General features: G+C 37.7%; 1 protein-coding gene across 4 annotated transcripts in view; it reads left to right on the top strand.

Annotated features, from left to right (window-relative positions):
* Positions 1–11,947, top strand: part of LOC139140254 (serine/threonine-protein phosphatase 6 regulatory ankyrin repeat subunit A-like) — a 70,341-nt gene extending 58,394 nt beyond the window's left edge. For all 4 annotated transcript variants that reach the window (XM_070709373.1, XM_070709370.1, XM_070709372.1 and 1 more), the window contains 12 exons: positions 426–537; positions 1,401–1,475; positions 1,937–2,138; positions 2,820–3,025; positions 3,546–3,750; positions 4,242–4,329; positions 4,838–4,921; positions 6,932–7,077; positions 7,650–7,732; positions 8,127–8,209; positions 8,610–8,701; positions 9,323–11,947. In XM_070709373.1, the coding sequence (XP_070565474.1) occupies positions 426–537; positions 1,401–1,475; positions 1,937–2,138; positions 2,820–3,025; positions 3,546–3,750; positions 4,242–4,329; positions 4,838–4,921; positions 6,932–7,077; positions 7,650–7,732; positions 8,127–8,209; positions 8,610–8,701; positions 9,323–9,549 (1,603 nt within the window). In that variant the 3' untranslated portion in view covers positions 9,550–11,947. The remainder of the gene's footprint in view (positions 1–425; positions 538–1,400; positions 1,476–1,936; positions 2,139–2,819; positions 3,026–3,545; positions 3,751–4,241; positions 4,330–4,837; positions 4,922–6,931; positions 7,078–7,649; positions 7,733–8,126; positions 8,210–8,609; positions 8,702–9,322) is intronic.
* Positions 11,948–14,415: the final 2,468 nt, after the last annotated feature.

Here is a 14,415-nt window from a genome sequence, read left to right as displayed (position 1 = left end):
TGAAATACTGGTAGATACAATGTTCTTTGAGTCAATGGCATATCGATTTGGTTTAGCGGGCACATTGGTCCCAAGACAGAACATGGTAATACACACATTGAAAAGTCAGTTAGAACTCAAACGATATATATTATACACAAAGACAGCAGTAGCAGATGAATACCACTTTCTTTTCGAGTGTCCTCTATATCTTCCTGTTTAAGAAAATAATACTTTCTTGGAGACTTTTTCTAGGAGCCAGAATTCTGTAAAGTTGTTAAACTTATGGGCACATCTACACTGACACACTCTTTAGTCTTTATAGTGTTTAATGCCTGTGAGTGGGAAAGTAAGTACAAGCATGGCTTCCTCTGTGTGTTTAATAAGCATGAGCTGTTCGAAGATCAAGAAGTACATTTTGTTTTTGTTGCATTTTTTCTTGACAGAGTTGTAGAACATTTACTAAGGAATGATGCCAATCCCTGTCTACGAGACGAAAACGGATTCAATCCAGTACACTATGCAGCAGCCAACGGCCATAAATTAGCATTAGAAATGGTAAGCCGAGGGGTATTTGACCCTACTTGACCTTTCTGACATCCCTCAACTCTCGGTTAAACTGTTCTGAAATAAAGGGATGAGGAGATTTCAGAGAATTAGGGATGTACACATGAAACGTGACTGGTAAATACCAATGGATTGTAAAAGGATAAAGCTTGAAGTACCACTGAAAGAGAAATTTATAAGCGTGAGGGATTTGTGATTCAATAGGTTTATGAAAAATGACTGTCAGAACATATGAGTTATAGATAATGCTAATTCTCATGTGTCCGTGTGCTGAAGGACAATATTAATTGATAGGATCTGTAAGCTACAGAGATTTGTCATGGCCTCAACTTGTACATGAAATATGATTATGTTTAAGTACTCATATGATAGATAGGTAGATAATGACCATCGACAAATGAAAGGTAGATTTCTAAAGAGAGATTTGCTGTTGGACTGTTCTTGTGCATGAAATATGACAAAAGTACTCGTGTGGATTATAGATATCTAATGCCTATTGCATTAATCATACAGGAAATACAACTGAAAGGTAAATCTATGATAATGAAGGCTTTGTCATAGGATGTACAAATTATAAATGATAGTATCACTCAAGTAATACAAGTTGGACAAAAACCCTTCTCTTTGAACTGTATCTGAAGGAAAATGGAGATTTCTCTTTCTCTCTCTTGAACAGTTTACGAAATTTAACTTGAAGCTGGCATTTTTTCAGTTTGAGGCCAACATTTTGTCGTAAATTGATTGTTCGAACAAGACAGTCATAGGTTGGTTAAATTTCTTACTATGAATGTCTTGAGGACAGTGAATCCACAATCATGATGTTAGAATGAGTATCTTATCTCCGCTTGTTTCAGTTGCTTGATGTCGCAGCTACTGATTTGTTAAGTAGAAGTGGAGCTGCACCTCTCACCACCCCATTGCACTTAGCTGTAAGTATCAACTACCAATATCACAGATTTGTTGTTGGATTTGTGTTATCCGTGTTTAAGGACATTCTAGTTGTAAAAGTTGACAGTCTCCATATATCAACTTTCTACAGACCAGATCCATGAAAATCTGCAAAACTTGCTCAATTAATCTGTTTCAGACAACCTCTCTTCAGCAATTATGCAATTGGTAATTAACCAGTAAGATACATACCTTTTAACCCGAGATGGCAACTGTGTGCTTTTTGACACAATTATAAACAAAAGGTGTCAAATATGCATCTGGGAAAGCAATGCTGACATTAGTTGGAAGAATTGTTTATTTCATGAAATTTACTTGAAGTCATTCTATTCAGGCAGTTCCATTTCATCAGTGTGTGCATAGCAAGAAGTAGTTATCCTCTCACGTACTCAACAGTGAAAAATCCAACAATCTCCATCGTGCCTATTTTGTTTTCTTCCAGTCATACAACGGCCATGTAGAGGCCCTTCTTGTCTTGATGCGTAACATTATGAACTTAGACATCCAAGATGGCAACGGCAGAACACCACTAGATCTCGCAGCCTTCAAAGGCCATGCAGAGTGCGTTGAAGCACTGATTATGCAAGGTGCTACAATTCTGGTCCACGACTCGGTGTCAAAGAGAACTCCATTACATGCTGCAGGTCAGTAACTTCTCATGGAAACTCTCTTCCTGAGAAAATTCCTCACATAAGCAGAGTGACGTTGTTAAAGGTATACTGTCACTTGTTCCAATTTTGCCACAGTTACCATGGAAATAGAAAATCTAACTAATCACAGATTTTAAGCGGATGGCTGCTTTTCAAAAACAGTGCCCTCACATGGGCATTTTGAATACCAAGGAACGCCCCTTTGACCATATATGGACATATTTAGATTACAGATGACTGTATACCTTTAACATAGCCAAGAAATGTGGTCATTTAGTATACATGTAGAAAGAGAACATCCCTTTGGCTACTTTGAATAAAACATTATCAGCTGTGAATTATTTGTCGTTCGTCCAACAGTCATGAAAATAAATCCAAACTCTTCCATTAGGAAGAAAGGCTTAAAAACATTGAAAATGATCATAACTGTAAATAGTGCAGTATCAACATTTCCATGTTCATTCAAAGAAAAAGCTCCTGGAAAGAGGTCGCCGTTTGACTAGAGAAATTATTTTAAATCAGATCAAAATTCTTTGAAAATGAATCGTCACAAAATGGTTGGTGTAATTCTTCAATATTGCAGCTACCCACTAGTAAAATTTCTTATGTGAAATTGTAGAAGCTTTATTGAGCTATGTATCTCACAAATGCTGGGACTATAATTTAATTTTACAGGTTACAATGGACACACAGAATGTCTACGAATTCTGATACAAAATGCTGATAGCCAGAGTATCGTTGACTGCCTTGACGAGCAAGGCAGATCACCGCTGATGATAGCTGTAGCCAATGGTCACATAGATAGTACACTATTGCTGCTAAGTCAAGGTGCTAACGTCAATGCTGTTGATATCTACCATAGAACAGCTTTGCACAGAGGGGTAAGTACTTCATTGATCGACGCTTGCTGGTAGCGTAAAATTCAGAGTGTTCATCTTGTGTTCACTTGATCCCAGGATGATGGGAACACAACATTGATTCTTAGAACAGAACAATTATGTGGATTTATCGAAGTGGAGGTGTGGTGAGTTGCCACACCACACATCTCAGCAAGGTACTAGGCAAAGACATCCCCTATTAACCTAGAATGTGCCTCATGGACAGAGATTTGGTCTCAGATTGTAAAATGCAATATCAAGCAAAAGTCAACTCAAGGTCTTGAGAAAATCTTAAAGGCCTGTGTCGGCGTCAGATTGTCTTGCAAGGAAATTTACTTACTTGATTACAATTTCAATGGAAAACAAAAGGCTCTGACACGCCATAATCTTCATACAGACTAGAACAAACTTGATCCGAGGGATCACGTCCCTGGCCTTTAAACCTGTTAAGAAAAATAATAATTCCTCATGAACTTAGTGACCCATAATTAAATCAATATATTCAAATTTTGTTGTCCCCCAGTCTGCCAATGGTCATGAAGAGTGCGTGGACGCACTGTTACAACACCATGCTGACCCTTCGTGCAGAGATGTCAAAGGTCGTACACCATCCCACATGGCCGCAGCGTGCGGTCACGTCGGAATGCTCGGCGCTCTTATACAGGCTGGCTGTGACAATGTAGTTGACAATCAGGCTTATACGCCACTTCACTGGGCTTGTTACAATGGTAAGTGGAGTCACGACCAGCACCTGTTGTTTGTTCTTTATTTGATCATTATCTACGTAGAAGTAAACAGATGTTGACCTTATGTTCTTTTGTAATAGTCACATCGTCAATTGTTTTGTAGGGTTTTGATTAACAATGCTATAAAATGGAAACAATAGATAAAGTCAAATTTTTCAGTGCTCAGTATCATGCACAGTAATGTCAGATGTCAAGGTACATGAGTGGCATTTCTTAGCGTACCCCTTATGTTTTCCCGTATAACCTCAGTGAGAGTTTGCGGACATGAGTCTAAACTCCAACCAATCAATTATTTTTTACAGTCTTCATACAAACTGAACAGTTTTATCGATTTTGTCAAATCATTTTAAGTAAGCCAGGTAACATACAGCGTAACAAGGAATTTATGGACTTGTCACTTTGTGTTGCCGTTATCTTATCAAAAATTATCACACCCTTCCTCCATTCACCCACTCTTTCTATGCCTTCCACAGGTCACGAAAGTTGTGTAGAGCTACTTCTTGAACAGGACCAAAATACATTTTTTGAAGGCAACACCTTTTCACCATTACACTGTGCAGTGTGAGTAGATTTATCAAATCGTATAACTGTGTTGTCGTATTTGCTCCAACCCTGTCATCTACATATCAAAGAGAATAGTGTTAATTACTGAATTTTAGGACAGCGGCAGTTGGAATATTTGGAGTGATGAACATTCTGGAAAACAAAGGCAATAGATTATTATGATATTATTATGCTAGAGGGCGCTTTTCAGAGATAAAGAAATGCAGTGTTTGTGATGACATGTGAGTGGTTAAGGACAGATGCCGATGATGTTGTAAGTCTCACCAATAGACATCAGCCACAACCTCGACCTTCATACTTGACCTCCACATTTCATGAAACTCACAAGAAATAGCATTGTAAAAATGCATAAATCCATGCAAGAATGTGTGTCAATCTTGCAGATTGATCTTTTAGTACTGAGACCTTTTAAGAACCTTGGTAGACATATATGTAGATGTGCCCCTCAATATTGTTCCCAGGGTCAGTCTGGTATATTGATATTTGTCTTTTGTTGTTATTACAGTTTGAACGACAATGAGAATTGTGCTGAATTGCTGTTAGAAGCACTTGATAATAAGATTGTCAATGGCCAAGATGAAAGAGGAAGGTAATGATGACTGACTATGCCGCCCTGTGTAAAGTCAAATAATTTATTTCCCACATTTCCAGCTGTAAAGTCCAATAATTTACTTACCATATTGCCCTGTATAAAGTCCAATGATTTACTTACCATATTGCCTGGTATAAAGTCCAATAATTTACTTACTGTATTGCCCAGTATAATTAGATACAATTCCCTAATATTTTTCTTGGTTCAGCGAAGGAAATACTCGTGAAGTAATGACCATGTCACCACAAGTCGAAGACGAGTGGTGACACGGTCATTACGTCACTAGTATTTTCCGAGCTGAATGAAGAAAAATATCAGGGAAGAATATACTTATCACATGCACAAGCCAAGAATTCGTTATTTTTTGCAAAGTAAAAGAAGTTTTCCATGACGATTCCGCGTTTAAACTTTTGAACTACTTTAGGAATTATATCAATACGCCGTGTGCAAGTTGTCAATCATTTCCAGTCGTCCGTCGTGTGAGCGAGGAATTTTGCATTCATGTTCATTCATGTATGGAGCAAATGCCAGATGACCTCTCGGTCTACACGTACCTTCCGCAAAGTTATACACTATTTCAAAGAAAGCATGGGCCTACAAATTTACCTTCAGACGAGGAGAAGCTATTTCTTGGGAACAAAAATCGACTGAATCTCGACAGTGCAAACACTGTAAACGTTGCGCCTGACCCTGGTTGCAATGCTTACGGAACCCACGGTAATGCTACCAGCTTCCAGTTTGTTGTTTCCGCAAATTATTCACGTAATTTGGGAATATACAGGCGGTACACTCTTGTGTTTCCATTGTTCGGATTATTATTGTCGTAGTCTGTGAAAATATCAATTTCATTACATGACTTTTGAAGGCCGGGACAACGCACTGGACCCCTTGTCGAAAGTTCAGGCGTTGGTGGGGTCTATACGAATACGAACCCCCACGCATGTTGGCAACAAAACTAAAACACGAGGACTCAAAGATTTGCCTAGTCGATGTATTATTTCAGATTCCAATAATCATGACTAATGTTAACGATATTTTCACATCACACACATTTTGATTGTGGGAGAAATACCGGCCGCCATGTTGTTTGTTTACATTGACGAGCACACCGAAGATAGACACAAAAAAAGGTCTGACGCACCAAAATTTATGACATAGACGCGGGTTGTAGTGATGTAGAACGACCAGCGAATAAATCCCGTATTTTTGTTCGGAGATGACAAACTTGGCTTGTGCATGTGATAATTTCCAATAATTTACTTACCATATTGCTCTGTATAAAGTCCAATGATTTACTTACTGTATTGCCCGGTATAAAGTCCAATGATTTACTTATTGTATTGCCCGGTATAAAGTCCAATAATTTACTAAACATATTGCCTGGTATTAAGTCCAATGATTTACTTATTCATTGATCCTGTGATGAAGGGACAGGTTGTTTATAAATTGTACCTAAAAGTAAACAGGGCACCTCAATAAAAGTTCACATGGAAAACAAAGGGCTACAACCATGTAAATGCTCAGTGTCCACAATCACAATGCGAGAACCAGGGATAGAGGACTGCCCCTTTAAATCCAAAAGTTACCCACCATATGGTCCTGTGTAAAGTCCAATGATTTGCTTATTATATGGTTCTGTGTCAAGTCCAATGACATTATTATGGCCCTGTTTAAGGTCCAGTGTTTCCCATTCCATTGATTGAATGACATTCACTGTGGGTACGCTGCAGATTTGAAGCTGTGCTATGAGTTGTAATTTGTGGGCCATAATTTTTAGAACTATAATAACAACACAATGTATGTAGTTTTGGAAGCATAGTGTAGATTGCATCATGTAGACATTCTGTGTGACACAGAAGGCGGAAGAGGCTAAAGGTATTACACAGTACCCTTTCACCTGTATTGCCCTCAATTGAGGTCCAACTTTGTCACAGAAAACAATAGGGCTGTACCACATGTAGCCAAGGTAGGGTTAATCAGAAGTCATATTTTTTCTCTCAACCTTAGAACCCCTCTACACGCAGCAGCTTTCAACGACCAAGTGGAATGCCTTCAACTTTTACTGAGTAATGGTGCTGAAGTCAACATATCAGACAATGCTGGCAAAACCTCTCTCATTGCTGCATCAGAGAATGGATCTGCTGGGGCTGTAGGTCAGTACAATTGCCCTGACTGTTGGCAAATATACTCCTTTGCCCGTTTTAAAGCCATGTTTCCAATATGCTGGTAATACTGCAGTGTGGCAAAATTTTACATTTGTCTGAATTTTGTATCCCCCTGGCTTCATATCAGCAGTACCTTAAATTGAATTGGGGAGGGGGTGATTGTTGGTCACTGTCTCTCCCCTTTCACTTCTTTCCCAATTTTGATATTCAAAATTAATGCCACTACCAAAAGTTTCTTTTGAGTTTTCTGTATTGCTTTTCCTAAAACTTTTCCCTGCTTTGAGATTTAATTATGAAACTTTGGTACCTTTATTCATTTCTTGTTGTTCACCCATCAAGGTGCATGCTAATAAACAAGTTTGATTTAGCACATTCAACAACACTTACTGTACGGATACATAAAATCTGGTAATTTTCACTAAAGCCTGCCATTTGTTTGAGATACCATATATATGACACAAGGGTGTTTGAAATAAACAAAGTACTCTCCTTTGAGAATATTGGTCAGAGAATAGCAATTACCTTCAGTTCAACATCAAATATCTGGTTTTGTTTCACAGAAGTACTCCTTAATAGTGCTGGAGCTGATATTACGCTAGCAGACGAGTGCAAAAACACAGCCCTCCATTCAGCATGTAACCAGGTCTGTATATTATTCAACAATCCAACATGTTTCTCTCTTTTGAATTTGTGTATTTTCATGGTACTCTACTTATTTGCTACCAACCAAAGGTTCTTAAATTGAAGGTGAGATTGAAAGAAAGATGAGTGTGGGTAACGTTGTACATATCAATAGAGTGCAATATTTGCTTGAATGAGAAAATTTGTGCTGTAGTTCTTGTACATCCCTTCCGTGACCTATGACCCTGATTTGCCAATAATTCTTCTCAACAGGTCAATCCCTATTTAAGGGTTTTTTAGACATCTGTAAAGTAATGGCAATCAAATTTTAGTGGATTTGTTTCACCATACACACTTTCGAGATATTTTTGTATGAAAATTATCGTTCAAATTATCTTTCTTTCTGTGTATTTCAGAGTAATACCACTTGTGCCTTGCTGATTCTAGAGAAGATTGAACACGTCTCTCTCATCAACCTAGCAAATAACAAAGGAGCAAGGTATGAAACAAGAAATTAGTTTTGTGCATATTTTTTATCTGATTTTTCATAATATTCAAATTTTACATATTCTACAACAATTGAAACCATCTCACTCTGTGTTGATGTAAAGAAATACTTTTGTTGATTTAAAATCTACTTTAATCAAAAGGAGGATGACAAAACTGGAAATTATTTTCTGATTTTGGGTCCCTCACAAGAAAATCTACAGGAAATATCTGTTTTAATCTTTACTAACCTCTTAGTACTACCATAGTCCAGGAAACAAGACACTATAAATAGATAGTTTTAGGAAAGACATGGCAGTATTGCTGTCAGATAGTTAAAACAAATGGTGGGTTGTTTTCCGTGGTCGGGAAAAGCTAATGATCAGAGTGTTTTCCCTTTTTTTCCGTAACAGTCCTCTCCATATAGCAGCCAGCAATGGACTTGTAGCTGTGGTACAAGAACTCATCTCTAAAGGTGCTAGTGTCTTAGCAGTAGATGAAAATGGTGAGATACATTTCATCCAGTCCATCTAAACAAGTCTGTAGAATTTGCATTCTCACCACTTTTCCTGTTTTCTATTCATGTAATAGTGGTGCATTAGTCAGTGTTATTTCATATATGTGCATGTCATGGTATATTCTACTAGGATTGTAACTTAGACCTTTGTATTAGGGTAGGGCAGTCTCTCCACCTCATTTCCATTTCGATGTGTTATACTATGCTGCAAATACATATTTTTAGAACAGTACACACCATCTTGAATTTGTTTTAGTGACATGTTTCTTGTCTAATGAAAGCAATGCATCTCAAAATTCTCAGAATTAGGTTTTTTCAGTTTTTATATAAAATCCTGCCGTTTTTTGTAATTTCACAACACACCACTATTTCATTAAAGAAAAAAATCTGCACCCCATGTGTCAGCTACTTATAGTAACAGAATCGTCGTTCAAAACTGTACAAAGGGACATTGATATTTTTGAACGGTCTGTAGAAAAGTGAGATTACAGCTTTTGTCTGAAAAAAAATGTCGGCATGGATTGTAGGTTAACTCTTCATTTTGTGGAAGTGTTGCAAAGAGTGCAAAATGAAATGCTAAAACTCTGAAAATCATTTGCACTTTACCAGGCTATACTCCAGCACTAAGCTGTGCTGCCAGCCCTCAGGTTGCCGACTGTCTAGCTCTCATTCTTGCCAACATGATGCCGTTTGCATCACCGGGAAGCACCAACAACTCCAGGATAGCATTGGCCATGACAGGGGAGCTCACCAGGACACCGGTAGCCGGATCAGACACCCCCGACAACAGTAGCAGGGCAGAGAGCTTTGCTGACTCCGACTCAGAAACATACTAGTAGCGGTCTGCCACCCCTGTGGTTTTGAATAAAGAAATTAGTGATAATGACCAAAGCATTCGCGTGTAGGTGATCTTATTCTAACAACAGGGGTGTCCGCATCAATCAGCAGCAACTCTGATGTGCTACATTCCATAGAGCCACCCATTATCAAACGCTGGATAGCAAACCAGTGACTCATCTCCCCACCCAGATACCGGTCCACAAGCCTTCAGTAACACCTTAAGCAGAACTTCACCCACTAAACATATTCTGGGACAGCTTTACATATTCATGAACAGCTTAAAGCAACAAAACAAACTGAAATATATCAACGCCAAGGCCAGTTTGTATATTTGGTGAGGTTGATGGGTTATTTCTTTTCAAAGCGTTGAGCTTTATAATTCAAAAATACGGCCAAAAGAATTCACTTTGTGGATGTGTATAATTTTCCACCTGATCAATAAAATGTCAGTCTTTAATAGTATGATGTATATATAATAAATTGCATTTTTTTGAAGAATATTATTCAGAGGTCTTACATACATTCCTACTGTAAATGTGTAATTTTGCTCATGCATGCAATCTATGTAATATTTTTTGCTCATAAGGTGCAGTTCTGTTCACATTTCTGTCTCAGATTGGTGCGAGAACTTTCTGTGCTTTCTTAGTAGGTTTTGGGGTGTCACTGTCTAACCAAGTGATTATGACGTTGAAGTACTTGTCTTTTGAAAACATCACTCAATCAAGAATTCCCCCTCCTGCCCCCCTTCAGTGGCTATTTGTTTCATTTAAGTTAGCACCTCTGTGTGGGTAAAAAATGACGAAAAGTATTGGGTTAATGAAAAAAAATGCAATGAAAGAAATTCATAATGCTTTGCCTTTCTCTATCTTGTCCTGAACATGGAAGTGTTGTAAATTTTCAATTTGAGTCAATCTTGTAAAAAAACTTTGATAGCCAGTTTAACCTGTACACTCTGACTCTCTGTTCACAGGTCCACAATCACCATTGATAGATAACTGTGTGTTTGGGTCGAACCATGGTGGTCACAGGGCTAGCAAAGAGCTAAAATATGTTTCTCTGAGAGAAGTGCCAGTATGATAAGAAATCTCTGTATGAAATCGAATGACCTCCTGTCTGCCCAAGTATTGGGTTGCAGTTAGGACATCTAGTGCCATGTTTCGGAAAAAGTTTGTGATGAAAGTAAAAAATTGCACCATCTGATGTACAAATTGAAAGTGAAAAGAGAACTAGGTAAAAACATTGCAGCTGAAGATGAAATAGGTATTTCTTTCACTGAGGATGTTCAGGAAGAGACAGGTCAGAGAGGAGCCATTGTATGGCAACAAGATGGCGATCATTGTCTAAGATAATTATAAATGTGTAATGAATATTCATATGGTAGTTCCACCTGCCAACGTCCTGCCCAGAGGTGCAATCTTGAAACATTTGGAGCGTTTCACCTCACAATACATTATCCAAAACTCTCTGTAACTGCAAGTTTAGTCTGTCCGTCTCTGCACATACCACTTCAGCTTCTAAATTGTCCTCCATTCTGGTACTGTAAGTTATGACTTCTACCTCCCAAAGGTTGATAAACTGCAAATGCCGACCACTGTCAGTCTCGTACCGGAAAGTTCCACCCATTTCTGAAAATGGTGCATTCCATACCAATGAATTTTTTTCCTTGGTTTATTCCACAAGGTTAAGATATGAATATCATTTAAATACCTCAGACAGTTTATCAATATATTTCCACACCCTTTTATGAGGCTTTATCATTTTCCTTTGCATTTTTTTTGGCCGTGTGCATTAGAAATGACATATTTCACATATGGTGCTGGCTGTATAATGTAAGCATTGTATAAACAAACAGCCATTTGTCTGGATAATTCACTTTGTAAATATAGGCAAGCACATTTTTTACAGCATTTAGTCAAATTGTGTAACACTATGATAAAACTTGAACATAATTAGTCTCTGATTTGATCATGATGAATACTGAAACAATAATTGTACATGAGTGCCATCATAAATGATTGGCGCCCTCTATAGTTAATAAGAAATGACAGTTTTGTTTTTGTGTCACCGGCACCTCTCTGAGAGCACAATATTTGCAAGCTGCGAAAACTGACAGATATTTTACCTTCAAACATTTAAGAAAAAAGAAAATTCAGGTGGAAATATTTTTGTATTTGTATGATGTCTCATCTTTGTAATTAATTCTCTAAAAACTTGCCAAAAAATTTGTAACATGTCTTTGAAATCGTACAGTGATGTTCGTATCAAAGAAAGTAATCGAAAAATTTGTAAATGTATGTCAGGGAATGTCAGGTATTCAATGTGTGCTCAGGTTTAAACTGCTTGCTCTCTGCACTTTACTCCCATGTATTAAAATGGAATGACCAAAAAACAGTACCTAAGTTGTTTTATTTATTTTTTTTGCAGCTGGTAGCCACATTTTCAGTTTCACTGTTACTATGTATGAGTAGCCATTGTGAGGGATGTGTATTGTTAACAATGTATATGAGTGCAAAGGAAAGCTGATGCCATAGGGTTTGCCTTTTAGCAAGGGAAGCCCTGAAGGCCTTTGTACGGATGTTTCTTTCTTGAGATCATCATTTCAATGATTACTATCAGTGTCGCCACAGTAACATGTAACTGCAACCATAGCAGCAGGTACAGCAACTATAGCAACAGTGTGTAACCATGGCAACATGTATGCAACCGTCATAGCAATGTTGTCCTGTAACCATAGTTACATACATTGCAACTATTGTAACATGCTGGAATTAAGACAAAAAGCTGAAGCGACGTTTCTGTGAGCACAGTTCTGTAGAAATTATCAAGCACAATACTTTGGTGCCTGTGATAGTATTAACAAATCTCCCAGATTCTAAGTGGCATATTTTTTGTAACTGAAATTGAATATTATTTAAATGGATTAGTGGATACCAAAAGCGCAAAAAGGGTATGTTAGTAATACAGGAATGCAGCATATAGTAGACTTCAGTGCAGAGTTGATTGTTTTGGCCGGAGTGGAGGGGAAAAAGGTACTTCCATGCATTTCTCGGCATAGTAACAGGGGAAGCCAATAAAATGTGCAAGTTTTGTTTTGTTGAACTAGGAAGAGACCCCTGATAACGTGATGAGACAAGATGTGTAGTCACCAGTGAGTGTATTGGATGGAAACAAACTCTCACTGTGCTTTCTGTCAAACTTACTGATGTTGTAATGAAACAGCTTGAATGTAGTTGCTCATGAACTACCAAAGAATTACAATTAGCAGCTAGTTAAGCAACATGTTTTTAAGAAATGCAACCCAGGAAAAGATGTGACTATTCTAAGGAGCAATTTTGGAATTCTCTCTTGGCCTAAACAGATCGTGTGGTTCACTGGAAATTTTTGTAGGTGCAGTTAAAGTACCATTATTGTCCATATTCTCTGTTTCACCACCATTAATTTACAGTGTGCTTGAAATAGTAAAAAATATCACGTGAAAGTGTACTAAAATGAGAAAAACACTACTTGACGATGTTTTGAATTGTATTCAGTAAACCATATGTTAAAGCTTTTGCCCCCACTTCCAAGTAGTTGGGTCCAGTTAGAAATTTAAACTAGTACAGATCATTCTGTATCAAGCTAAGCCATCTGTTCACACACTTTAGGTTTCAAATGGAGAAATGCACACAGCATTTCGATCCCATAAGCATGATCATGTATGAAGAATTTCTCCCATTTCAAAAATGTTACCAAAAGTGACCATTGAAGATAGAGCCTTCGCCCCTTTGTTGGACTTTGACATTGGTTCAACCACGGTCCCTCCACAAAGGGACCGTGGTTCAACCCTGCTGTCTTCTTACAGGATGGCAGGACCTATATATTGTGACCTTTAAATTGCAATGTAATTTTAATTTTCCCTTGGAAGCAGATATTGACAGTACTTCAGTCCAGGGTAGTGTGCTAGCTGTTTGTGAAGTGTTTGAACATACCTGTGACTTGAGACCAAATTTGTGGATTGTAGTCAAAGTTATTGTCGACGAGGTCTTCCAGTTTGATATTTGGTGAAAAATGAAGATGTAATTTTATATTTTTACGGCCACATGTATTTGCTATCATTGATGATATTAGCAAGTTTTAACTTTGATATTCAAGCAGTAGGAGATAGACACCGTATAGTTTGTGACATAGGCTACTGCAGGCCATCTCTGTATATATAAATGGTGAAAAACACTCGCGGCACTAAAAAAACGTAGGTCGTGACCTTTGCACTCTTCAGTTCGCCCAATCAGCATGCATGCTTGTCTGCCAAGATTCTAATTCAAAAGATGAGTGAATCACTCTGTCAAACATACAACCCCAAATTTCCCATCCATATTTCAAAAGACTTTACAGATTTTTCAAAAACCAGTGATAGAGCAAGGAGCTAACAGAAACTCTTTACTTACTGTCTGCATGCCTTTGTGATGTTTGTCTCTGTTTTTTTTCTGTTTAACTTTTTTTTTCCAATTTTGTGATGTGTACTTGGTAATTGATGGACACTATGCAAGAGACTGTTACAGACTGGATAAATGTATTGTACATAATGGATATATTACTGAATATAAAAAATGTGTTACAATACAGTCATAGTCACTCTCGATAAACTATTTGTTGTCCTGTGTATTTTTTCCCTTGTACTGAAAACACTTTTCCTATGCCAGGTTGATCTGCCACTATAAAGTCAAGTCGGTTAAATCCAGTATTTGAAGCATAGGTAGTATTTGCCATAATGTTAACATGCTTTAGCTCCTAGCCAAAAATACATGATTTTCACCAACTTGGCCTACTAACGCATAACTAAACATGTAAGTTTTCCTAACTTACCTGATAGTGATAGTGTGTGT

The sequence above is a fragment of the Ptychodera flava genome, chromosome 9 (assembly GCF_041260155.1).
Source record: "Ptychodera flava strain L36383 chromosome 9, AS_Pfla_20210202, whole genome shotgun sequence".
NCBI lineage: Eukaryota > Metazoa > Hemichordata > Enteropneusta > Ptychoderidae > Ptychodera > Ptychodera flava.
Note: the sequence above shows the minus strand (reverse complement) of the source record. Positions and strands in the feature narration are given on the sequence as shown.